Source organism: Porites lutea, chromosome 10 (genome assembly GCF_958299795.1).
Source record: "Porites lutea chromosome 10, jaPorLute2.1, whole genome shotgun sequence".
NCBI classification, from domain to species: domain Eukaryota; kingdom Metazoa; phylum Cnidaria; class Anthozoa; order Scleractinia; family Poritidae; genus Porites; species Porites lutea.
Genome location: NC_133210.1, coordinates 29,028,021 through 29,053,254, shown reverse-complemented (window position 1 = coordinate 29,053,254; position 25,234 = coordinate 29,028,021). Strand labels below are relative to the sequence as shown.

Genomic DNA, 25,234 nt, shown 5'->3' with positions numbered 1-25,234 from the left:
CGCCCCAGTTTCTCTTGTTTCCTTATTTCCCATTGTCTCCCAGTTGGCCTTGTTCCCATGTTCTTGTTGTTCCCCCTTCTTTCCTTATTTCTTTTGGTCCCGTGTTCCCTTCGTTCCTCCTTGTTCCCTTTGTTCTCCTTGTTTCCTCCTGTTTCTCTGTTCCCTTGTTTTTCTGTTTTTCTTGTTCCCGTTGTTCTCCTGTTCCTATTGTTTCCCTTGCCCCCCTTGTTCCCGTTGTTTTCTCTGTTACCCTTGTTCCTCCTTTTCACTCGTTCCTTTGTTTCTCTTCTTTCCCCTGTTAACGCTGTTGCCCTGTTCCCCTTGTTCTCCCTTTTCGTCTTGTTTCCCTTTGTTCTACCTGTACCTCGTTCCCCTTCTCACCCTGTTGCTTTTTTTCTCCAAAGTGTTGGGAACAGTGGGCAGAAGGGGAACAAGGGGGAGAAGGGGAACAGGGGTACAAGGGGAGAGGGGAAGTAGTAAAACGGCGGGTACAGGGGGGACAGGAGAATAGGGGAATAGGGTCAATAGGGGGAACAAGGGGACAAGGAGAACTGGGGGAACAAGAAGAACAAGGGGAAAATCAGTGTACATGCAAAAATTTCATCGCTGTTGCTAATTGTTTATAGGAAAAACTATTTGAATGCAGCGGTCCACGCAACGCGCAAACAAAAGTGACTGGTTCCTTTTGCCGGATCTCTGATTAAAGAGATGCTATGGCCAGACGTCACTTGATGTGTAAAATAAACCAAAACTGAATGCAAGGCTGGTACTACGGGAAAGGGCTGATTTATTATAGGCCAATATTTCAGCTTACAAAATTAGCCTTCCTCAGGGCCAGAGTTAAACCCAACCTCGTCCCCAGGGCTTTTTCCCTCCCCACCCATTTTTTGAGGGAAAAGCCCTGGGGACGAAGTTGAGTTATACCGAGAGAAAATATTTCGAAATGTAAGGATTTGTATGGGGAAAAAATAACGTTTTTGTAACCTACGAAAATGAAAGAATTTCAATAAAAAACAGCTTACCTTACTTAAAATATGTGTTACGTCTGGCCGTTTTATGGGTTGTAATGTAAACGGTTTACTCTCCCTCTCGGCATCCTTTATTGGGCTACCTGTGCTGGGATCGACCAGGATTTCGCTTGGGGAACCTGTGATGAAGTAGACTTCCTCTGCTATCCATGTCCTTCATGTTTAGAGCGTACAAGATGGCGCTCGAAGAGACCATTTTTTGGTTTATTTTATGTGTATTTCTCGTCCAAAACAGCTGTTCAAACCTCGTTGTCAACATCAAAGCAAAAGATGGCGATATTGTGCAGAAGAGTTTTTTTTCAGATCCCGAAAAAGACTACGTTACGATTGATTTTATGACTCACGGGGGTCGGTATATTACGGTGTACATCGACTTCCGTTTGGTATGTTGACTTTATTTAACGTGGCTTTTGAAAGCTTCTAGTGATTTTTCTACCATAAATATTACCTTTTGAGCACCAGCCATCTGCTGTAGCAGACTTCGTTATCTCCAGCGTGGTATTACCTCAGAAAAATATTTCAAATGGCTCGGATCGTAGGCTCGACATGGCAAATTCGGCAGCTTGCCACAGTACCGACGAAAGATCGAACCACAACACAGAGTTTTCTCGTTCTTTAAGACTCCGACCTCAACTTACAAGCCTCCGAGGCACTAAAATGTGTACCTTTCTTCTTACTAATCGATACACATTGCTAGCTGTCTTTTAACACAGTGTTAGGAAGGTTGTTTGTCTCTACGTCCAGTATTCAACGGGCAGTCGGACCACGGGCGGCCCAGACGTAATGTGTGTCAATAACATGGACAAAATGGGATAAGTCGTCGAATCTCCCATGAACTAAAAATCAAGAAATAGTGTGTGTCAACAACATGAACTAAAGTAGTCCAGAAGTCAAAATATAACAAAACAAAGCTAACATACCTTTAACTGAACGTCTCCTTGTCTTTCCTGATCGGTTGAAGTGGCATTTTGTCGAGTTTTGCAGTTTCGTTTACTAAAGAGTGGACAGTGCTTACGATTGCAAAACTCGACAAAATGCGTCTGTAACTGGCTAGGAAAGACAAGGAGATGGTCAGTTAAAGGTATGTTAGCTTTGTTTTGTTATATTTTGACTTCTGGACTACTTTAGTTCATGTTGTTGACACACACTATTTCTGGGCCACCTGTGGTCGGACAGAAGTTTCAAAACATATACTTGATGTCTGCATGGATAATAGAAAGACTGCCAGTCTTTCTATTATCCATGATGTCTGGTAGTCAGATTTTCTTTACGTTTGCGTAGATTATGCGAAAATGGTTAGTGCTCAGAGCTGTTTGTTAGGAGACAAAGAATTCAAAAGGGTAACATAAGAAAATTTTGACTGCCAGACAAAGCATTTAAAAAAATCCTTTATTGCTGTTGAAAATTTAGTCACAGGGCTAACATTTAACATTTTTCTTCACACACAGTGCACAGTTTTTGCAGATTCTGTCATTAAAGTGTCCAAAATTTTATCCCTTATAATTTTTTCTTAAAGAGTACTAATCAATACTCTTAAAATACTGAAGGAGGCTGTACTCCTGCTGTGTTTGAGATATTTTAGTGGAGTGGGTGTTTTGTACTTTGTGGATTACCCCAAAAACTATTACACATAGACCTGAGTGTTTTACAGAGCGTAAATGTTATAGTCGCGATATTGATAAATATGTTTTCTCTACTCATTTAGAAACGGAAGACATTCCAGGTCACTGTTCTTGGGGAAATGGACAAAGCTGAAAGTTCGTATGAAGCCATGTGCTTTGTAACAGAACTTGTAGAAGATGAGTTTATCTCTTCTGATGCCATGTCAAAGCTGAGACAGGTTAATAGTGCATTATTGATAATAATAATAATAGCATAATAAAAATAACAAAACTGGTGAATAACAACGAACCATTTTATTTGCCAAGGTAATATCATTTCCATTGCTACACACTTTTCATAGTGTTTCCACTACCAGCATTTTATTATTATTGTTATCATTAATAAAAAATACAAAAATTTTGTTAATGCCCTATTAATGGCAAGTTTCAAACTCCTTAGCCTGCGAAAACATCCGTTTCTCCTCGCTCTTCGCTGCTGGGGACGTTTTGCGCAGAGGAACGTCTGTGAATCAGCGACAAAAATTCCATACTGATGACATAAAATCTGTCCAGAATCCAGTCAGAAGCGCTGATTGGTCGACAGAGTAGTTACATTGTTTTAGCTTTTGTTTACAAACGACAGTCTTGACAGACAAAAGGCCACAGAGGTCAAAATTTGACCTCTGTGGCCTTTTTAATGTAAATTTGAACAATCTCTTACAAAACAGTCAATATTTGTGGAATATAGTCTTCTCTAGAAGAAGTATTTGAGTTTTGCTGGAGCTCGTTGGCAGATGAACACCACACTTTACCAAAATCGACCAGAAGACACATAAAATTGGACAAATTTATATTTGGAACCGTATGACTACCGGATTCATTATGTAAACATTGATTTGCGTCATCAGTATGGAATTTCTGTCGCTGAGTCGCAGACGTTCCTCTGAGCGAAACGTCCACAGCTATGAAGAGTGAGGAGAAACAGATGTTTTCGCAGGCTACAAACTCCTGGTTTCTCAATAAAATTAACCTCCAAACTAAACAATTCAAACCAAAACCTTTGTTATAATTCAAACCAATTTTGTTCCCCCAGTAGGTTTGAAAACTTGAGATTCTCGTGTTTGATTATTATTTTTACAGTATAATGATAATGATAATGTTAAATATGATGAAGATGATGATGATGAAAAATTGGTCTTTCAGAGCAAACCCAGACAAAATTTGTATTCCATTTGCAGAAAAACCCCAGCACAATTCGAATTCCAGAAGATGATATTGGAAGTGATTCTCACATCATGGATCATGTTGTCAGCCTCACTTCTACTGATGTCCTGGATAAAAACTTGACAGAATTGTGTAAAGATGCTGGCAAGGTGTTGTTCAAAGGAACAGATCCCAAGTTATTGTTATCAGGTATGCAGCGCTCAGCCACCAGGGAGAGTTGTGAGGGTTCCCAAAAGGTTTTACAGGATGTGGGATTTGCTTTATTTGAAGTCATATACAGAAACAAATATTCTCCAAACTGGTCTCCATACATTTCCTTAAAGAATGTGTTGAGAGAATTTGATAAAAGATCAAGGCATTTTCTCTTGGGTGATCATTTTATTCTCATTACCTAATCTCTTGTCAGTGTATGGTTAGGAGAAAATTGATGTTGATCACCAATGGGACTCAAAGGGTTAAAGTAAAATTGGGTGAGATTCGGGATTGAGAGTATGCACTGGATGCAGGATACCGCTATTGACCAAATGTGATAACAGGATTGGGAGAAACTTTGGGTTGAGAAGGTGGGATTAAAGAACCCTTTTAGGGCCCCTCAGATGAACGAGCCTGTTGCATTATCATCATGGTCCTAGTTGCTGTTGATGGATATAGGACTCATTTACTGACAGTTTTTTCTCAAGTCGAATATGAGGCAATTTGAGGCAAAGTGCAAAACCTTACTTGTGAAAAAGAGTTTTATTTGCATGAGGAAGAAAAAATCATTAATATTTTTCATATCAATGGCTTTGCACTTAGCGTCACTTTGAAACAGAGGCTTGGGACTACTTAAAATGGCCTATTCCTGTGACTTAATTAAAATAAGTGGACAAGTAACATCATAGCACTTTTTTACTTACAGAAAATTCAACACGAGAAGATCTTGACAAGGTAGAATTAGCATCACAGGATCAGTCTGGCTTTTTAAAGGTGTTAAAACGTTGCAAGGACACTTCGGAACTCAGTGCAGAGTGCATCTGTAGAAGTGAAGTCTGCATAAGCTGGTATCCCTGTAAACTGAAATTATGCCAAGGAGAAGATGACAATGGGCACCCCTTGGAGTATCGATGCGGCATTAAAACATGTGGAAAATGCCATGACTTTGATTTTTATGTTCATGAGAGACGGAACTGTTTTTGGGACATGAATACGTAGCCTCACTTGGCACAATCTTGTATACATATAAAAAGTTTCTACATTAACCAATTCACTACTTTTCTTATGCTTTCCCCTTCTACAGTGTACAACAGAACATTTTAGCAGGTAGAAAAAAAAACAGGAGTTCCTGGGCTGTAACAAATGGCTAGAAAAAGCTGGGGACTGGGGCAATTTTTATTGATGTTATTTTGTACAATTTGAAGACAAAACATCTGATTCCCTTTTATTCTTCAGAACATTTGTATATTGTTTTTATAGAAGGTTGAGCCATAATATCGCAGCAAAAAAACGTTCATGTTCTTTTTTCTAGATGATTTTGCTCCTATTAAATTTTTTTTGAATGCTTGGTCATTTTTTCAATTACAGTTTTGTAATACTAATGTCTGAATTTGTAAAGAACAATTTAAGATTTTAAAGTTTATAAAAAATGTAAATAAGATTTCATTGCTGTTGAGCTTGTTGAAGTTAGGTTACAAACCACACTTATTCTGAAGAAAAAAAATTCTCAAAAAAAATTATTTTATTACAAAGACAGTGGTACGATTGATCTGATTGGTCAATTTTGTGTCAGTGACCCTGTTATTTAAGATTCAGAAGGTTTAAAACCTGCAATATTTTTTCCTCCAAAGGCAAAATTAAGAGCACTTCTCTTAAATAAAGCAAAATATATTTTATAATAGTTATTTTCACCTCTTGAACAAATACACATGTTATTTCTATTCTTATCTACACTTTACTTACATTCTGATAATATTATTCCACACTAACAGGTGCTGGACATTGTGCAAAATGTAACAATATTAAATTTTGTATTAAAAACATTTTTTTTTAAGAGAACCATGTGAAAGTCATCCTAGTCACCAATAGTCATTCTACTCATATTAATATTTTCCTACATTATGTACATAATAATGGTTCTGCAAGTATTACATTAAATAAGACCACATGCCATAATAACTCCAGGTTATACAGTCATGCATTGAAACATTGTATTCAGCTTAACGTTAAGTTGCAACATTTCACACTCTTGTTTGCAATTCCTTAACTGTCACATGCAAAAAGTCAGCACTTAGAATAACAGTACAGTAAACTATAGTGGAACCTCGACATAACGAAGGGCCAAGGGACTGGAAAAATTTGTTTGCTAAAACAAGGCTTCATCATATTGCGGTTCTTTTTCACATATTTTACTATTCCTGGGATAAAGAAAATCGTTTGACGTATTGAGGACTTCATTATACAGAGGTTCATTACATCAAAGCTCCACTGTATGTACTTTTGTGCTTAAGACTTGTTTGCTTGGCCAAAAATTCTAAACATTCTATCTACATAGGTCTCCACTCAATCACAAACAATCACAGCCTTCACCCAGCAGGTTTCAGTGCATTCTAGAGGAAAGACTGGTACAAATAACAACTGTTATAAAGTAACATTTTTAAGTCATCAAAATAATATTATTAGTAGTAATAAATTATCATATATTATCATATTAACTTTCACAGCAGGAAAAAAATAATACAACTAAACATAACGTGTTTACCAGTCAAAAACGAGGCGTTTCTATTGTATCATTAGGGAGCTTAAGCAACAACGACAGCGATGGCTACGAAAATGTCACTTAAAAAGTGAAGTTGTGCTGCTTCAAACTTTATCGCACTTGTTCTTTTTTCGTTGAATTATAAAAGACTGTATTGAGTTCAGCAAAAAAAAAATAAAGTTGTTGTCTTGTGTTCACACTCTCCACAAAACATGAAATCAGGCATTTTATGTTCTAGTCGTCTAGTGACAGCAAAGAAATGTAAAAAAACGCAAGACGCACATGCAGAGTTGTTGTTTTGTTTACCTAGACCTATTGCGTTTTTGCCATTCTCGTTGACGTTGCAATCGTTGTTAGCTAAGCTCGTTATTATTTCCCACAAATGACTTCGCAGATGTTTTCTTATGGAAAAAAAAAAAACTAACATTTCCTAGTCACCCAAGAGCAAAAAAGTAAGGAGCTAAGGGTCACTGCCATCTTCTGGAGCAAAGTCCTGAAACTGATGACAATAAACAACTTAATACAGTCAAACCTCCATGTGCGACCACCTAACATAAGTGACCCCACTACCCAAAACACCAGATTTTTCCCTATCAAAGCCTTGCACTTGAAACTCTTACAAACGACCACCTCCTGTAAGCAATCACAACCACTTTGGGGGGCTGACATTTTTATTATTTTCTCTTGCGTTTAACCTCTTGTAAGTTATCACTTGATGCATGGTGTGATATCTATGTTTGCTGCATTTACAATGCTGCTCCCAATATACAAAGAACTTTTAGTGAGAACATGGAACTAAACATATGGCATGCAATAAATTATCTTCCATAAAGTAGTAGCCTGCAGTGCAGGCGTTTTCTTCAGGCGTGCTAATGTTTTGCTCACGAAAGCGCCATGTTAAAGCTCAAAAAGAGGGAAACAAGGCGAGTCAAAAAGAGCGGGGTTCCCTAATCTTCCTCCATCATAACATCAAAGATGGCAGTTACAACTGTACGAGCATAAACAAGCAGCTTTCACCCGCCAAAAATGCGCCTGCACTGCAGGCTAATAAAGTAGATGAGTCCTGACTTTGACTTGGAAGAGACCCCCAGTGGTTCGATTCTTGTAAACAACCACCTCCCATAAGAGAACTGGAGTTACTTACCCTATGCATTTTTGCTGGTCGTTTATTGGAGGTTTGACTGTATAGAATGTTTTCACATGACATCACGGCGGCCATATTGGTGTCCCAAAACAATGACATGGCGGCCGTGTTGGGGTCCCAAACCAATTCTGTGGGAGTTTAACTCTTTACTTATGAAAATGCTTCTTTTTGTTCCAGTAAACTTGCATAAATGCTGGCCACACAAGTGAAAATACTCTATTGTACTATTATTTACAATTACCCAAATACAATAGTTGGCATGCACGAATAGAGAGCTTTAGATTCTGAGATGAGGATGACTACGAATATGAGATTCTCTCAATACTTAGTATTACTCACGCGTGAACCAGTGTCATTTTGGCAGAAAAACGTGATAGCAGTTGTCATTCTACTACAAGTTTTAGTGAGAATGTGGTGGGAAAATGTTATCAAATGTAAGAGGATTTATAATTTTGCTATTGGGAGAGGGCTTCACCTCCTTCAGTATAAATATTATAACTGTACTGATTTTTTTGGTGAAAAAAAGTGAAATGAAGCTTTCCGGGGCATCGCTTTTTTGAGAACACATGCAAAAACTCTGAGTTAAATCTCACACTCATTCTCATCCTCAAATCTAAACTTCTCTGTCGCTGAGAAGGCAAGACCTATTCCCAAACATACTATATCTTTATTCACATCATCTAGGGAGTTTAAAACCCCATGTCCGAAGGTTCACCACAAAGGTACCACTTTTGCTATACATCTGTCTTGTGCAGGCTTTGTACACATCATTATAATATATCTAACAAACAATAATATTATTTATAGCTAATAATTAAAATTAGTAATTTGAATGTAATCCTCATCATGACATAATTTGTTCTTGATTACTCAAAAGCTTTTGTCCCGTATCATCTTCGACCCAAGCCACAATTTTTCCTTCCCAGCCAGGCACCAAGTCACTGTCGTCAATAACCTGTGATTAATAATCAGCAATCTTCTATCACAAATAAATGCCATTTGCATTTGAAACAAGCACTCCAGGCTGCAACCATGGTAGCCTGTGAACAGCAGATGCATTTCTGGAGGGAGATAAGCGATGACCGGAAATGCGTCTGCTGTTCACAGGCTACAACCACGGTCATCATAAGATTGCAGCGAAAGTATTGGCTAAGTCATAATGCTCTTCTTAGTCATGTTTATGGTCATTCTAAAGCATACAAGAGATCAACATTTTGCATGCAGAGAAATAATTCTCGCTTTGTTTTCTTTATAATTTACACTAGTTGCCAAGGTATTAAATAAAAATTCTTGAGATGTCATGTGCACCTCTGAATGTATTTTTGATGGTTGGGCCGTCAATTTACCTAATTTGTTCAAAACTTTCATGTATTTTCTTTTTCTGACCACTGATATTTTATATATGTCTGGTGACCATTAAATACTATATCTTCTGAAAAAGTTGGGCTTGAAGCACTGAAAATGTTCTTGACTATGTTGTGATTTTAATAAAATAATATACATGTAATCACATGAAAATACTGCATAGAAGGATCTAAGAAACTATTAGTTCAATTCATGTTGGAGATGCTGTAGTTATTTTTTATCTCAGGTAATGTTTGTTTTCTTTTGTTTGGAGGTATGGTAAGGTATTCTAATGAAGTTGAAACAGGAAAACTTAAAATTACCTAAGATAAAAAATAATTAGCTAGAACCGAGACAGAACATGTTATTTTCTTCTCAGATCTACGCAAAAAAATTGTCATACTACAGCTTTTTTCTGGGTATGACCGTGTGACTGTGATCCACACCATTCCTTTTTTGTCAGAGAAGGTACAAGTACAGTCCTGATTTCATCATACACAAAAACAGTTAATAATTAAAATGCGAACATGTACAAACCTCTTCTTTGACAGTTCCAAATTCAGGATCTAATGCTTTGAAGTGATAGCGAAACATTCCAGGTCTGTCAATAGCCTCCTTAAAATCCCCTAAAGTTATTTCACCCAATCTGAAATCCAGGAGAAAGTACCCTCAGCCAGTAACCCAATATTACAACTTAAACACAGGAAGAAGAGCTTGCAGTTCACGGCGACCCACTTGTACTAACACAATCTGATGGGAATTTATTTCATAGGGATTTTGACTGGTAGACTAAACAAGTATGTTTTTACTTCACACAGCTAGCGTTTACAGTGCGACTACTCGAATGGCGGCACTTGGAAGAAGATTATCCAACCAAAAACAAAAGATTCTCAAGTTGTTTTTTGCAAACGGACCAGCAACAATCGTAAATTTGAGGGCTGTTTTCTGAAAGTCAGGTAAGTTCAATGGTTTTAAAAATTTTTATTGGTTGCATAGTTTTCCCTTGATTTTTATTGGTCTGTTCACATTTAAAAAAAAACTTGAGAATCTTCTGTTTTCAAAAAAATGTTGTGATTGGATAATCTTCTTTCAAGTGCCCTGGTTCCAGTAGTTGCACTGTGAGAAACCATAATAATAATAATAATAATAATAATAAGAAGAAGAAGAAGAAGAAGAAGAAGAAGAAGAAGAAGAAGAAGAAGAAGAAGAAGAACAAGTACTTAATTATCCACTCTCCTTATGGGGCTTTTCAGGGATAGTGAAACAATAATTCAAATAGAACATAATATGTTTTAGAATCCCAACTGGCAGGAGGCGAACCAGTTGACTATTTACAAGCGTGGCCGAGGATTTGAACTTGGGACTACCAAGAACAAATGCAGCTAGCAGTCAGGGCGGGACTTAAACTTGGGGCTTCGGGATTACAAGTCTAGCACTCTAACTACTCGGCCACGCTGCCTCTACTAACCATTGCATTCACAGGGCTCTACTACTCTCACCTTCTGGGAATGGATGTAAGAAAAGGTGTGACGGTTTTCTCTGTAAAGTACAGTACTTTGGTGCTGATTCCTGACATTCCAGAAGTAGCACCTCCTGTAACCAAATAAAAGTCATTAACCAAAAAAAAATTATAATACTTGTGGATTTATCTTGTCTGATGGGTTAGCTTCAGGACTCATTAGCTCATACAATACTGGTTGGGTACCAGGCTTCAGAGCCGTTAAGGCCCAGGATCAATTCCCAATGGCACATAAAAAACCATGACAGTGGGGCAGTGACCACCACTGGTATCTACTAGACATGGGTTTAAAGGCTGGTTTTCACTAGTGAGGGAGTCGGAGTCGTAATCAGTAGGGCTGTCATTAAGTTTTGAAGCAGCCATAGCAAATGAAGATTCACCCGGAACATCTCACAAAAATCTATAGTGCCACCTTTAGCTTTCCACTTTGATCACCTGTAACATAGAATGATCAAGCTCAGCCATAACAGGTGTCGTGGGTTAAGGCTCTTTATGACAACTCTGATCAGAAGCCTAGAATGTGTCATGATCTAGTGAAATAATGTTCAATTTTTCTTCATTATGAAAAGCGTTTCTTGATCGCTAAAATGGCCGAAGAAACAGCCAAACAAGTTCTTGTGGTTTTGAATTCTGATGGCTTTGTTGCTAAGCAACTGCAGACGCCAACCCACAATATGCATACCAGTAAATGGGTTAGGTGAGATTCAACTGTCTCAAGCTACACATGTGCAAAACAATTTTTGGCCAATTTATAACCTCACTCTGCAAAGCCAAGGAACAAGCTAAGCATATTATACTACCTGGAGTTCTAGAAGATGCTGGTGTTTTACTATTGTATCCATTACTATGGTCAAATCCATTTACTCCCTGAAAAAAGATAAGGCCACACCGTCAACCTGACCATGTTATAATTTTTTAAGAGTTTTTAGACCTGTTTAAACATGTAAATTACCACTCATGAAAATGGCATAAGTAAATACTCTGTCCTTGCCTTTATATTACTGTTTTCTGGATCAGAATCCAAATAGTGGAACGGCTGATTTGTTGACGACTGGACTGCATAAATACTCTACAAGACAGAAAAAAAATGTCAGCCCATTTTTCAATGGTGGCTTTGGAATTTCATTGGTTGTAACACAAAAAGTGTATACCTACATTACCTGTTCTAGTGTATCCAGTGTGTGATGATGAGGATCATGTGCTCTAAAACAGCTTCTTAGACTTTCAATGGCTTCACGCACTACCTCCATTTCCTCTGATCTCTGTCAAAACAATGTACGCACAGATACTTGCAGCTGAGTCCAATGTTTTAAATTAATAATTATTATTAATATTGATTATCATATTGACATATTATTTGTACGAATAATTTGTATCTTAACGGATGAATACTTAGTCTGGAAAATGTACAATTAAAATAGTGTCAAATGAATAGAGTTCTTAAGTGATGATGTCATAAAAATTAAATTTGCAAAAATTATGGGATTTGTCAGGATATTCTGAAAGAACAACACCCAAGAGGCCCACTTGCCAAAAACTAGCATTTCCGGGCAAATTGTCTCTGAGATAATTATAAGCCCAGTTATGCTCTGATGACTCCATTAAAATCCTTCTAAATTTGACTCGGTTTGTAATGTTATGAACCAAGTCAAATTTAGAAGGATTTGCCCAGAAATGCTAGTTTTTGCTTGAGACATACAATAATTGATTGCAAAATGCAACAAAGGAAAGAAATTGATTACCATTAAGTTTTGTCGGCTGTTAAGTGTTGAAATTTTCCATGAAACTAACCTGTTACATTGTAAATCCATTAGGAAAACTATTTATTACAAAATAAGAACTTACTTTTGATCCGTGAGAAATAAATGCCGAGCTTTGAACACTCTGTGGATTTAAAATCCTGTCCTCTAATGATGCCATTTTTTCATCCTGTGAGGAAATGCGAGCTGACAGGCTAGCCTAAAACAAGTGATTGATTGTTAAAACAAGTCCGTCAATAACAGACCTTTCCAAGAATCGAATGAAAGCAAGGAGAGCAAGGGGAGAAAGAGTGACACAGTTGTGAGAGCACTCTCCTCCCACCAATGTGGCCCAGGTTCAAATCCCGGCATCGACGCCACATGTAGGTTAAGTTAGTTGTTAGATCTCTTCCTTGCTTTGAGAGGTTGACCTCTGGGTACTGTTTTCCCCTCTCCTCAAAAACCAACTTGACTGCCCCACCCAATGGCATGGTGACATGACACCTTACCTCATGACTGCCAACAGAATCAAGCTTTGCCTGAAGATCTCTTATTCTCTGCTGCAATTCCATGATTTTGTGGTCATCTACATATCTGTTAGGTCCTGTCTGCAATTCATAAAAATGATATTCATAATTTTTAATTTCTGTGCTAGTCATGTTGGTGTAGGGGCTATTTACAAAAGGCAATTGTATAGCTTCTTTTTTTTTACTGTATGCCTGTAATCATCCATGTGGATCCACGTCCCTTGGGCAAGGATCCTACTAGAACCACACATGAAAGAAGATAACAAAAGACCGATTTTATACAATATAACAATTGAGTATACTGTGGTTTAATTTTATTTCCCTTTGTTACTAATTATCAACAAACAAAAAGAAAATTCGAACCAACAATAAAAATAATTATTGAACCAGAACACACAGTACACCTACAAACCCTGTACTCAGTACCTGTGCATACTTAAGCTCTTCTATGTGCCTGATAGCATCTTCAAGCTCTGCTCTCTGTTTATCCAATGTCTTCTCTCGGCGAATCAGCTCATTTCTAAGGGAAGACACCTCTTTATCTCTCTCCGCAAGCTGCCATTTAAACTGTGCTACTTCTGATTCATGTTGTTGCTGCATGAACTCGTGTTTTAGTGTATCAGATTGAAGATGCATTATAGTCTGTTCTTGTTGGTTGAGTCTCGACATAAGACCAGACTTTATACCTGCAAATATTTAAGGTAGGAACACACTAGGCGAAACGTTGCAGTGACAAATCACTCTGTATGATCAGGTTGGGTGATAATTGCCGCAACAAGTTACACAACATGTCGCAGCGACAACTTGTACTGGAGAATTGTTGTGGAAATCTTTGTCTCAACAAGAGAATTTTGTCCCTGCAACAAGCATAAGTTCTGTCTGATTTGATTTTGTGCGACTTGTTGCGGCAACAAAATTCTGTTGTGCAGACAAAGATTTTCACAAAAATTCTTTAGCACACACGAAGCAATAATTTGTCGCTGCAACATGTTGCCGCAAACTGCTGTGAAGCAGGACTGTCACTAAGGGAGGGGGCCAGGGACTTTCCAGGCTACTATAGCTGTATGTACTGTACAAGCATAACCCCAACTACTTTAATAGCAAGCAAAAGCAGAGTAAAACCAAAGGAAACTCCCTACCGTTTAATTCCCTACCCTTGAAATCTTAGTAAAAGCCCTGGTAGTGAAGGATCATATTGTTAATTTGCAGCGAGAAAAGAAAGTTGTGTCTGATAGCTCGGGGCCAGTGGATTTTGCTATTGGGCTAGTGAATTCTGTTTTTAACTTGCTCGACAGGAGAAGAGATGTTTTTTGAGGAATTTGAATAACAATTCAGCTTGCCTGAATGAAAAGCTGTAAACGTGATTTTCTTTGCACCCTGATTTGTCAGTTACCTTGTAGATTAATACACTCCTCTTTTGTTTTATTTAGTTCTGTTTTCAGACTATCATAATCTGCTTCTCTCTGATCAAGACGGCTGCTTACAATCGTGAGCTGTTCCTGCACTGAGGACCCTTCAAGACCACAGTACTCTTCAGGAATTTCATCTTCCTCCACTCGGCCATTCAACAACTAGAAAAATTAATAACACATGCATATTAAAGCTTTCAGTAGTAATATATTTTTTTATTATATAGACACGAGTGTTTTACTGGAAAATAAACCACTCGTAAAACTGATAAAAACTACATCTGGGACCGAGTGGTTTGTTTTCCATAATCTCACAAGCGAGTTTATTGATGATGTAACTTGGGTAATTATGTATCATTTTTCAAATTTTACTTACACATTAATATTTTTCAAAGCTTTGCTTATATTTTATCATTGTAGAGTCTTGTTCAGCTCAGTGTTTTTTCTCAAGATTCTAGTAAACAATGTCTTATATTGCTGTACTGTAACTTTGAGCCATCACAATTACTTTTTGGCAAATAAAAATCTATTATTTTATTGATGTCTTTTTGTCTATATAATAAAAAGAACATTACATGGCCGCTTGAAGATATGAATTTCATTTTCTCAAGGCAAAAACAATATTTTACTCACTTGCTGCACTCGTTCATAAAATATGGTTTTGCCACTCGAAAATAAAATTCATATCTTTGCGCCACAGTGTAATCTCCTCTATATAATTATTTCAGTAAAGCGCAAGGGTGGGGCTAACATTCAGAATAACTGCTAATATAAGCAGTCTATGACCCAATTTAAAACAAAAATTAACAATAAAAAGAAAATTGACTATCTGATGATTTAATGACATCATTATCAGCCAAAGCTAGGAAAGTAATATGGTTTGTGGATATAATTGTTGTAGAAAAAGAAAGTGTTAAAAAGGCATATTTACAATGGAAAAATGACAATAAAAATGTAAACGAAGGGAGCCAGAAATATTGTGTATTTATTAATGATAATAACATTTCTAATACACTCAAGTTTCCATCAGCAATTCTTGAGGACTTTAAAGTTTGTATCAAGGTTCACCTGCCTGTGCTTTTTCATGAAATGCTTGCCAGCTATAAAATGTTTATGTTCCACTACAAGTTAATTTGCATCGCACAAATCACATTCAACTTTGTACACAACATTTCGCTGGCTTACAGTTAATTTGGACAACAGGGTAACCTACAGTAGGAGTTTGGGCAAAAATTATCTATAAGCGTCATTTTTTTTAAAACCAATTTCTAGGTGTTTGTGACCACCTTTTTACAAATTAAAACTCACCAAATTTTGTAGCTGCAGCAGCATTTCCTTTACATTACTTGTATCCTCTTCCATGTCATCATACCCTTCAGTTACCTCACGGAGAAACTCTAAATTTGGGAAAATACCACTATTATTATTCCGACTAAGTCCATGGAGAGAAATGACTGATTCAGAGTCTGACATTGACTGCAGAGTGTCAGAGTCTTGTCGAGGAAGCTTAGGAGTAGAACTGCCACTACTATGGTTAGAGCCTCCAGAACCAGTGTCCTTGTCGTGTCGAACCTCGGCATTGGATTGTCGATTCACTTTCTTTATAGGTGTTCTATTAAGGGGGGAGTTTAGGGGTGAGGAAGAAAGAACTGGAGTATTTGAAGGGCTGATGTCCAAAGCACGATGATCTGACTTTGGAGTTCCAGGGGTTGTTGCCTTGGGCTGCTTCCTAAAATCATCAAAAACATTAAATAAACATTTTTTTTTTTAATATACAAGGAAGCAAAGGTGGTTCAGTCAGATGGCTGTATGTCCAGTCCTATGCCAAATGCCTCTTAGCTCTATGGTGCTGTTTGAATTCTCACTTCCATCCTTCCTTCTGAGTTGAGTTTGTTGTTGGTTCTTAGCCCAACATGTAATTCAAGTTTCTTTTTTTTAGGTTCCTCTTTATTTCTCTCTCTTCACTAAAACTAACAGTACCAAACAATAATTCAATCAGATGACAAGGACTGTTATAGTTCTCTAGATTTACTTTTATAATTTGGATTTTTCCCTGACAATAACTTTCAGAGATGACTAATCAAAGCACAAGACAGTGTGCAATTAAACTAGTGTCCAACAGCCTGAGGCAGGTGGTTTTTGCTACTGCACTAGCAAATTCTGTTCTTAACTTGCCAGAGAGGCAAGTGAAGTTTTAAGGAGAATTCAAACTAATCGTGAATGACTTTTGGGCTAGTACACGGTAGCTACATCTTGCTATTCAGGCAAGCTGTAAAACTGACTTTCTTTGCATCCTGTAAGAAAGCTAACAAATCTGACAATGTTATTACCTAAGCCTGAAGGGCATTCGTATGTGCCTCCCTGCGCTTGCAGCTTTCCTACTGGCTTCTCCAATAGCAGCAGCCGCCTCAGCAGCAGCTGCCGCAGCAGATGGACTGCGGGTTAGCTTGGTAGCCTGGGGTGATTGGGAACTGCCACTCTGATGCGCTGCTGGCTTGACACTCCCAGGTTTGAAGTGTGCAGCTAAAGCAAGTACCAGTCGCATTGTAGCTTTCACATTGCCATCCACAATGTCTGAAACAAAATGCAAGTTTTGCGATTATTTTATCATCGGCAGGACCATAAACCTGTCACAGTGTCATTTAGTCTAGCTGTTATCGACCAAAAATATAGTAAATAATTCACTTTTATGATAAAGCATGAAACTTTGCTATATTACAAAAAACCCCAAGACTAACATTCCTGGACATACCTGTGGGGCCAATCCAAATTCATGGATATAACAGGAAATCCAACCTACACATAATATCTACAGGTTTTATTTACAAAATGACTTTAAAAGAGGTATTTTAGACGGATTTCTACCAAAAGCCATGTTGTTGGGGCCTACGCAGTACTTGAAAATCTTCTAATGTGTTTTTTTCTTAAAACGCTGGTCGATAACAGCTGCACTTATTAGATCGCACTTACTTGAAAAAGGTACGGTAAGGAACATATGAGCCCACAAGCCCAGGGTTGTCATAAGTAGCCGGCTGCCAGCGAAAATCACCGCCTACTTGGTCAGTATCGGCTGGCTACTCTGCTTGGCATTTCTTTACGGATGGCTTTTTTGAAGTAAAATATCCCTGGACTGGCCGCTTACTTTGAAAACTCAGCCTTCTACTTCAAAACTTTCTGACAACTCTGCAAGCCCACATGGCCGAATCATTACCCTGTTGCTGTCTTTGTAGCATGATACACTTAGAAATACCGCTACTTCCCCTAGGCAGGGTCACTCCCTCATCACAAGGTTGCTCTGATCACATGAATTTTGTTTGAAATTCTCCTTCAAAGTACATATTATTTTACATGGATTTTAGAAATAAAGAACCTGTTTCAAATAAAAAAGATGATAGTTTAGGAGGAATCTAATGGCCAAATTTTAGCCCAACAGGTTATTGAAAGATAGGTTCTTACTTGAGGGATAGTACCGTTAGTATGTCTTCAATATCTTCTCAAAGACAACAAATTTCTGAAAAATTAATGCAATATTCAGTACCTTTAGAGGAGATCTGCCGCATTTTAATTCTCTGTGCTGCCATAAAGTGCAAGACTTGATCCACATTTTCTTTCTTGGATGCGTATGTGGCTGGTGATTCATCAAATTTAAGAGCTTCACCAGCTGAAAAAATCAGAATTGATAATTTAGAACATTTTTAAAGTCAGTGTGTTGATCCTAAAGTGTCCAATGATACAGATATATCATAGCTTGAGACTCTGTTTGCACCTGATACTACACTAACAGCTGTAAACATAAAGCATGTAGTTATCTAACAGATACAGTACATTATTCTTGGCACCATAACACTTCTGATCAAAGGTTCAACATTACTGTCAATTAAGAGAAATTGATCCATATTTAACATAACTGGCATTCTTATAATGTAAGAGGTGTTACCTTACTGCGACCTCTGAGAATACTAATCACTTTTTAAATTATTTATTTTGAGGGTTTGTTGTTACACGTGTAAGTTACATGTAAAATATTTTCAAAACTTCTTGAAATTCTACAAATTGGCCCAGGGAGCTTGAAAACAAAGTTCAAGGGTTAGTTATAAAAGAAACTGTGTAAATGATGAACCACAAAAGTTTCGTTAATTTCATCAATGAAATTAATACACATGTAAAGTCAGTTTAGAGGGGCATTATCATAGGTAGCACAAATCACAAGCTGAGAAGTATATACCGTAAAATTCCAAAAATAAGCCCCTCCATGTATAAGCCCCTCCAAATAAGCCCCCCAAAGCGATAACGCAAAAAACCCTCCATTAAATCGTCCCTCCAAATATAAGCCCCCCGGGGGCTTGTACTTGGAAAATTGCCCTTAAATACCAAGTAAACAAAGCAAAAACGGTAAATTTACTTCCAACTATAAGCTAGCCCAATCGGTTTTGAAACGCAAATTTCCGTCCGTAGATAAGCCCCTCCGAATATAAGCCCCTTCAAAAATAAGCCCCTCAAAAAGGGCCTTTAAAAAAATATAAGCCCCGGGGCTTATTTTCGGAATTTTACGGATGTGTTATTGACTATAAGCATTAGGTTATTCCTTTTAAGATGGCTGGATTTTGGAATTTTATGGACCAAGACAAAAAAATGAATAATAATAATATATAACATTTAATATGCATTTTGACATAAAAATATGATTAAATGCACATTAGACAATGAGACTAATATACACAAGTTATACTACAAAGTCTGTATGACCCAGTATTATTAAACAATCATTTGCTGTACCACCTCCCTTATTTACCATCATCAAAAGGGATAAGGACTCAAAATCTTAGCTTTATCTGACAGCTCACTATCAGTTTGAGGGTACTGTGAACAACGATCTATCAGCTGAATCATAATCCAGTAAATACTACTTAGAGACTGAGAGTGAGGTCATTACAGGGAAATCTCAGACCTAGGCCATGACGTATTGACCTGGCAGGTCAAGACCTGGTCTGAGATTTCCCTGCAATAACCGAACGGACGAGGTTAATAAGTTATTTATTATAAGACCTGTTTTTTTAGTGCTATTCTTAAAATGAATACAAAAACACACCGGAAGTAATTTTCAATAACCGTGCATAAGAGATAATTTAAGGTCACGTTCATGAGCACAAACGAACCCGGTGATGCAATCGAAACCATCCACAAGACATAGTTCCTTTGACAATGAAAATTTTGGACCTGAGCCCATGATCAATTAAAAAGCAATAACTGATCAGCAGATAGTCTAAAAAAACATGTCACCTCAATGAGTTGTACACTTGAGCCCATAATACAGTCATGTCAAACTGGTCAGTGGATAGTAAGTTACGAACAGAATTCGCTGGTGCAATAGCAAAACCGATACAGCTAATTTAATAATATCACATGTACATTTACCTGTTTGGCTGTTTATTTCTAAAACAAACTCAGTTGACAAGCCACAAAAAACTTTCATTTAAAAGAAAACATTCTGAAAAGTGGTTTTTAAACTAACTTCTAACAACACTCTTTTTAAGCCTGCACCAATTAAAAAAGAAAATAAATACTTGACATGTACCATGGAACAGGTTGTAATAAACAAATAATAATCTTACAGAATCACCAAAATGACAGATTTAATAACAGGCAACCACAAAACATCTTGTATACAACAGGGTTATTCTTCAAATATGTCAAACCACACCACTAAAATTAGTTCTGAAAGATAATTAGCACACACCAAACAATTATTGCAATAATTATTATAGAGTGCATTAATAAACAATGCATGGACTAAATTATTGTGCCGTTATAGAAATATATAACTTAATTCTTTTTTAGCCTACAGTGTATTCCATTAAAAAACAAAGGTAATATTTTGTTAGTTAACCTTTTTATACTGCACACAAAATAATCTGAGTTAGCATTCTGTCCTAAATTGAGCAGAGCTTTACAATGTTCATCACAGACTAGCCTCTTTTAATTAACTTAGATTCAGCAATAACTATAAGAGGGTAAATATTTGATGAAGCAAGCCTAAAGGTCACTCAAGTGATACTTAATGAGATTATTAAAAACACACCATGTCATCATGCTCCTAATACTCTTGTCAAAACATAACCAGCACTTATTGATTCTATTTTCAAGGGATCTCACCTAAAACTTCAACTAACTGAACCAAAGCAACTCCATCTTTAGTATCTCGAGGAATTTCACGCACAAACCGACTGCCAGGTCTCTTCTTTAGCTGTGAGTTCACCCAAGCAACATACTGTTCCTATCAAAGAAGACAATATAAAAGATGAACATTGCAGCAAAGTTTTTAACTCCCACATTCCGGAACCAGGGCTGACACAAAAAATTACCTCATACAATACAGGAACAAACTATGTAAATTTAAGGAACTACTCTTGAACTTTCACTTGAACGATAAAGTCCAAAATTCGGCATGAACATAATATATTATCATTTCTATGAAAGTTATCAGATGAATTGATCCGAGGCAATAATGATAGATTATCACATTATTTACCGTATAATCACCCTGTGAATTACTCTTCTCCTTGTCAGACATTTTGCTTCTCAATATTCTTATAGATCAAACCATTTCCACAGCCACTTACGTAGCACAATAAATAATATTATTTGAACTAACTGAGCATGTATCAAAGCTCATGTGAAAAAGTTTTTAAAATGTGTCCATTGGTTTGCGACACTTTCAAATGAACAACGCTCTGAAGCAAGAAATTACCGATAGAAAACACAATTTGGTTCAACAACAGACATGGAATGTTGAGTGATTCATGTAAGGCAGCTTGTTTATGGTTCACTGACTGCTGAAACCTATCATGACTTTGCATAACAATAAAAAATATTGTAGTATGGGAAATAATAGAGGCCCTTTTAAAGCCTACACTCCATGAATAGGACACAAGACAGAATAATGTAAGACAGTGTCAAAAGAACGTTGATTGATTAAAAGCATTGTTCAGTGATCAATTTAAGGTACTATGTTGCTTGTAGCCTTGTCAAAACTAGTTTTCATAAAACTTTCATAAAAAATGAAGTATGAATCAATTGTAACTTTAAAAGTGATACAAACTTTTTTCTACTGATATTGTGTATTAAGATTCAAGTTATAGCCCTTTAATAATTAAATAACTATTATAAATTATGGTAATAATTATTACCATAATAATTTATAATAATTAAAGAGCCCCATACAAAACATCTCATCTCAAAAACTGAGTGAGACAGGGGATCTTTTAAATTTTTTTTTAAAATTTTTGGTCCACAATTTTTTGGGGTTTTGTTGCAACCCCTTGGGATGTTTTTAAGTTTTAATTTTTGCCCCCCATTCAATCATCCCCATCACTTGAAATCAGGAGTACCCTCCTCCTCCCCCCACTGGGAGCCAAGTAAAATTATAGCAGAGGACAACTCTTACTGACATTCTTAGATCAGCTGTTAAAATATTAGTACACACATGTATTTTAATAGCCATCTCAATCTTAGAGGCTTAATACCAAAAGTCAGAACTGGCTGGCTGGACCAGTCATTTTGAAAATGAAACATTAGTCTTTTCATGAAATTTTCTCTAAAATCCACCACAGTCGAGCATACCATTTTCTAAAAAGACTGATCTGGCTGGATAGTCATGATAGAGGAATTCTCTTTACAACTTGACCCGTCTGGCCAGCCAGTTCTAACAAATGGAAAGGGCTCTTAGGCTGGCAACCAGACGCCTTTGTGTGAAGGACACCAGTCTCTCAAAAAAACAGCTTAAGTTTTCTGTCATTATTCAGCCATTTTCATGGAATATCTATAAAGGGGAAACCTGGCTGGGATGTCACTAAGAGCCGGGGGGGTGCCGGCTTATTTCACTGGCTAAAAAATAGCTTACACCGGCTGAAATTGCTCTGGAAAACATTTTAAAGGTGCAGTTGAGTAAAAAATCCTGCTTAGCTTTTCCTCAGCTTCATCCCTAACCTGGGCAAAGTTTTTAGAAAGAGGAATAGTACATGTCCAAGATTAGTTACCATAAAAATCCTATGACCTGTTTTTTAAAAGAACCACTAACTGGGCTTTAACAACTTGGCCCTGGTGGCCCTGGGTGGGTACTCCTGGGAATTCTTGGCAGGGGCGTGCCACCCAGTTCTTCAAATCCTGACCCTTTTTCAGACCAAAAACTGTCATTTTCCACGCCTGTTTTCAGACCAGACCTCTAAAATCCATACCCATTTTCAGGACCTAGCCTTAAGGCAGAAATTATGTCATTATTACTAAGATTAGAGTGAAAACAAAAAAATTCTTCAAATCCATTTAGAATTTGCATATTTCTTTTTCTTTCTTACTCATTTGGAATTGAAACTATAAATATGTTCATACACTCTCATAGTTGCCTTGAAAAGCATACCCGATTCCAGACCAAAATGGGCAAAACCTATACCCGTTTTCGGACTTAAAAGGTGCAAAAACCCAACCTGATGAGGCGGCGCATACCTATATAGCTTATATAAGGAAGTACCCCCCCTCCTCCCGCTGGGGCCTGGTGGTCCATTTAATAAGAAAGCTGACTGTATTTCACAGTTTTGACTGTTACAAGGTGTTCTTTTAGCTTTGATCCTGTGTATTCCTGACTATTGGGTGATTCCGGAAAATATCCATACCCTACCACGGGTGGCATGAGTATTTTAACCCCCCCTTGCCCTCGGAAATTCCAAAATGCTTATCCCCCCCTTGCCTTCCGAATTCCAAAATCGCTAACCCCCCCTCTCCTCCGGAATTTTCCACTTTTGTTTCAGACCCTTTGGAATTCCTGTTCGTCTGCCTAAATCTTCAAACGAACGAGAAACTTGCACTTTTTCCCTCTGCAAAAGGATTCTGTTCACAATTTTTAGTCAGACGATCAAGCAACTCAAGTTTGTTAATGTTAGTACACCGTAGCTATTCCTTCTAAGCATTATCTTTAAGCTGCTTACCACCTAATAGAACTTTTTGTTTTCCATTCAATACCGTCATATTTTCAGGAGTAGATCGTATTGATACCAGTGGACGCTGACAAGAGTAAAGTTTACGATCGATATTCAGTCACCCGCCATATTGCACCCTGTCGGATTTTACTACCTACATGTTGGCGTGAAAATCGGCTCGAAACACAAAATCTGTCAGGCATTCTATTTGGAAACGAGAGACTGGTGCGAGTTTTCAGCACGCAACAACACATCGTCGATCGACAATCGGCGAGAAACACCGACTTGGTTATATTTTTATTAATCAGTTGACTAACAATTCATCAACTTTAAGGCCTCTTCGATGTGGAGCTTGCTGCACAACCCATCTACTTACCCATCTGCATGAACGCATACTTCCTCCGTGGTCGGTTCGTGCTTCATTTACAAACTGGGAATGTTAACAGGTCAGCGATTTCAAAGAGCTTTCGCCGTCTTTCCTCTGGAAATTCACTGAATTCAGAGCTGAAACACCCCCCATGCCTTTGGAATTCCAAACTGCGTTACCCCCCCACGTCTTCGGAATTCCAGTCCAAGAAACCCCCCCTCCCTCGGAATTCCAAGATGCCGCCCGTGGTATGGTATGGATATTTTCTGGAATCACTCATTCTGCATTTATATATGAAGTCTGAGTTTGGCTGAAGAACCTCCCTAAATCCAATTAACTGTGGTGAATTTACAACTTATTCACATACCAGCACCCCTAAGCCCATTATGTAAAGACATTACAAATGTAACAATGATGTAAGTAATCAACAGAAATCTGACTGTATCTTCTAACTTTCAACTTCTAACACAACATTTTCCTGTTACTCTAACAGCATTTTGCCGGTTTTTTTTTTTTTCCTTTTTGCAAACGGCTAGCTTGTTTTTATTATTGTAAGCCATAATTTTCTTCAAGTTTTTAAGGAAGTACTTTAATATAGGAAAGCTATACTGCACTTGTGTTTTCTTTGAGTCATTTAGAAATAACAAACCCTTGGAGAAATAGCTAGAAAGTTTTAACATTTAAATGCGAGATATAAACTAAACCTTAGCGTCAAAAAAAGTATGATCAATAACGTCAATGACGGGTATTCTGTCGCTATGGAGGTTAAAACCGTTAGCAAGTATTATAACATGGATACAATATGCAAATTCATACAAAGTAATCCGAAAGCAACAGGGTCGGTTACCTAAAAGTTTATGCGTGTTTTAAAAGTTCTATTATGCGTCAATCGAACGAACAAATGAATGCACTTATCGAAATTTATCGTCATCAAACAATCGAACATGTCAACACTTCACCGGCCGGCCGCCAGAGCGAAAGGCAAGAGGACATTTTTGTTAATAAAAAATGCTCGATGCATTTAATTAATAAAGATGGAATTTCTATATTCATTAAAAATATAGGCAGTTTTATTAATTTTATTTAAAATGTCTCGATTCGTGATAAATAGGTGGAAAATTAGTTGGAAATGAAATGTTATCTCACAAGTGCGTAGACAGGTATAAAAATTACCGCGTAAACACGCTTGAATGAGTGTCCACAAGCCGTGAAAGCATATAAAAGCGCTCCAGGAACAAGCCAAAGCGTCATTCAAGCGCAACAAGGTTTATTCCACACAACTGTAGAATAATAAGACTTAACTCCAGGGTAACAGTTAAGCTTACCTCGCGTTTGTTTCCTTCTTCGGCGTTTCGCTTTAGCGTTTCCCGGGCCAACGAAGGATACGTGTAGCTTTCATGGAAACCTTCTCGCTTCACCTTGCTTCGCGACGGATTAGGAGAAGAAACCTGACTTGGTTTGCCAGCTTCATTCGGGAAAGAATACATCTTGGCGTTGCTGGCTCCTTCATAGTATCTTCCTGACATTCCATTTACACAATAATGGTCGAGAGTTTAAGTCCACTTCTCGATCTTCTGAGAGCAGGAAGCCATTACAATAAGTCTGTGACTTCTGCGACGGATAATGATAAAA

The 25,234-nt window shown here is 37.5% G+C and overlaps 2 protein-coding genes across 3 annotated transcripts; one reads left to right on the top strand and one right to left on the bottom strand.

The window, feature by feature from the left end:
* The first annotated feature begins 1,196 nt into the window (after positions 1-1,196).
* LOC140949893 (out at first protein-like) lies at positions 1,197-5,876 on the top strand. Its single transcript, XM_073399037.1, has 4 exons — positions 1,197-1,411; positions 2,734-2,868; positions 3,868-4,042; positions 4,752-5,876. The coding sequence occupies exons 1-4, from the start codon at positions 1,205-1,207 to the stop codon at positions 5,042-5,044; spliced, it is 810 nt and encodes a 269-aa protein (XP_073255138.1). The 5' UTR covers positions 1,197-1,204; the 3' UTR covers positions 5,045-5,876.
* LOC140949892 (dixin-like) lies at positions 5,703-25,234 on the bottom strand. Of its 2 annotated transcripts, none has more exons than XM_073399035.1 (15): positions 24,928-25,234; positions 20,420-20,540; positions 17,805-17,927; positions 16,597-16,840; positions 15,575-15,995; positions 14,251-14,428; positions 13,284-13,543; positions 12,840-12,938; positions 12,437-12,550; positions 11,752-11,853; positions 11,583-11,660; positions 11,392-11,458; positions 10,572-10,665; positions 9,610-9,718; positions 5,703-8,683 (listed from the first exon to the last, which is right to left on the bottom strand). In XM_073399035.1, the coding sequence occupies exons 1-15, from the start codon at positions 25,126-25,128 to the stop codon at positions 8,573-8,575; spliced, it is 2,322 nt and encodes a 773-aa protein (XP_073255136.1). In that variant the 5' UTR covers positions 25,129-25,234; the 3' UTR covers positions 5,703-8,572. The 2 variants fall into 2 exon arrangements, with proteins under 2 accessions (XP_073255136.1, XP_073255137.1); XM_073399036.1 differs by lacking the exon at positions 24,928-25,234 and adding an exon at positions 20,796-21,045.

Coding starts and splice junctions, on each gene's coding strand:
- LOC140949893 (XM_073399037.1), top strand. CDS start 1,205: ATGGCGCTCGAAGAGACCATTTTTTGGTTTATTTTATGTGTATTTCTC. Junction 1,412..2,733: donor TGTACATCGACTTCCGTTTG/GTATGTTGACTT, acceptor CTACTCATTTAG/AAACGGAAGACATTCCAGGT. Junction 2,869..3,867: donor CCATGTCAAAGCTGAGACAG/GTTAATAGTGCA, acceptor TTCCATTTGCAG/AAAAACCCCAGCACAATTCG.
- LOC140949892 (XM_073399035.1), bottom strand. CDS start 25,128: ATGTCAGGAAGATACTATGAAGGAGCCAGCAACGCCAAGATGTATTCT. Junction 16,841..17,804: donor GCGGCAGATCTCCTCTAAAG/GTACTGAATATT, acceptor ATTTTGTTTCAG/ACATTGTGGATGGCAATGTG. Junction 11,854..12,436: donor TTATTTCTCACGGATCAAAA/GTAAGTTCTTAT, acceptor TTGTTTTGACAG/AGATCAGAGGAAATGGAGGT.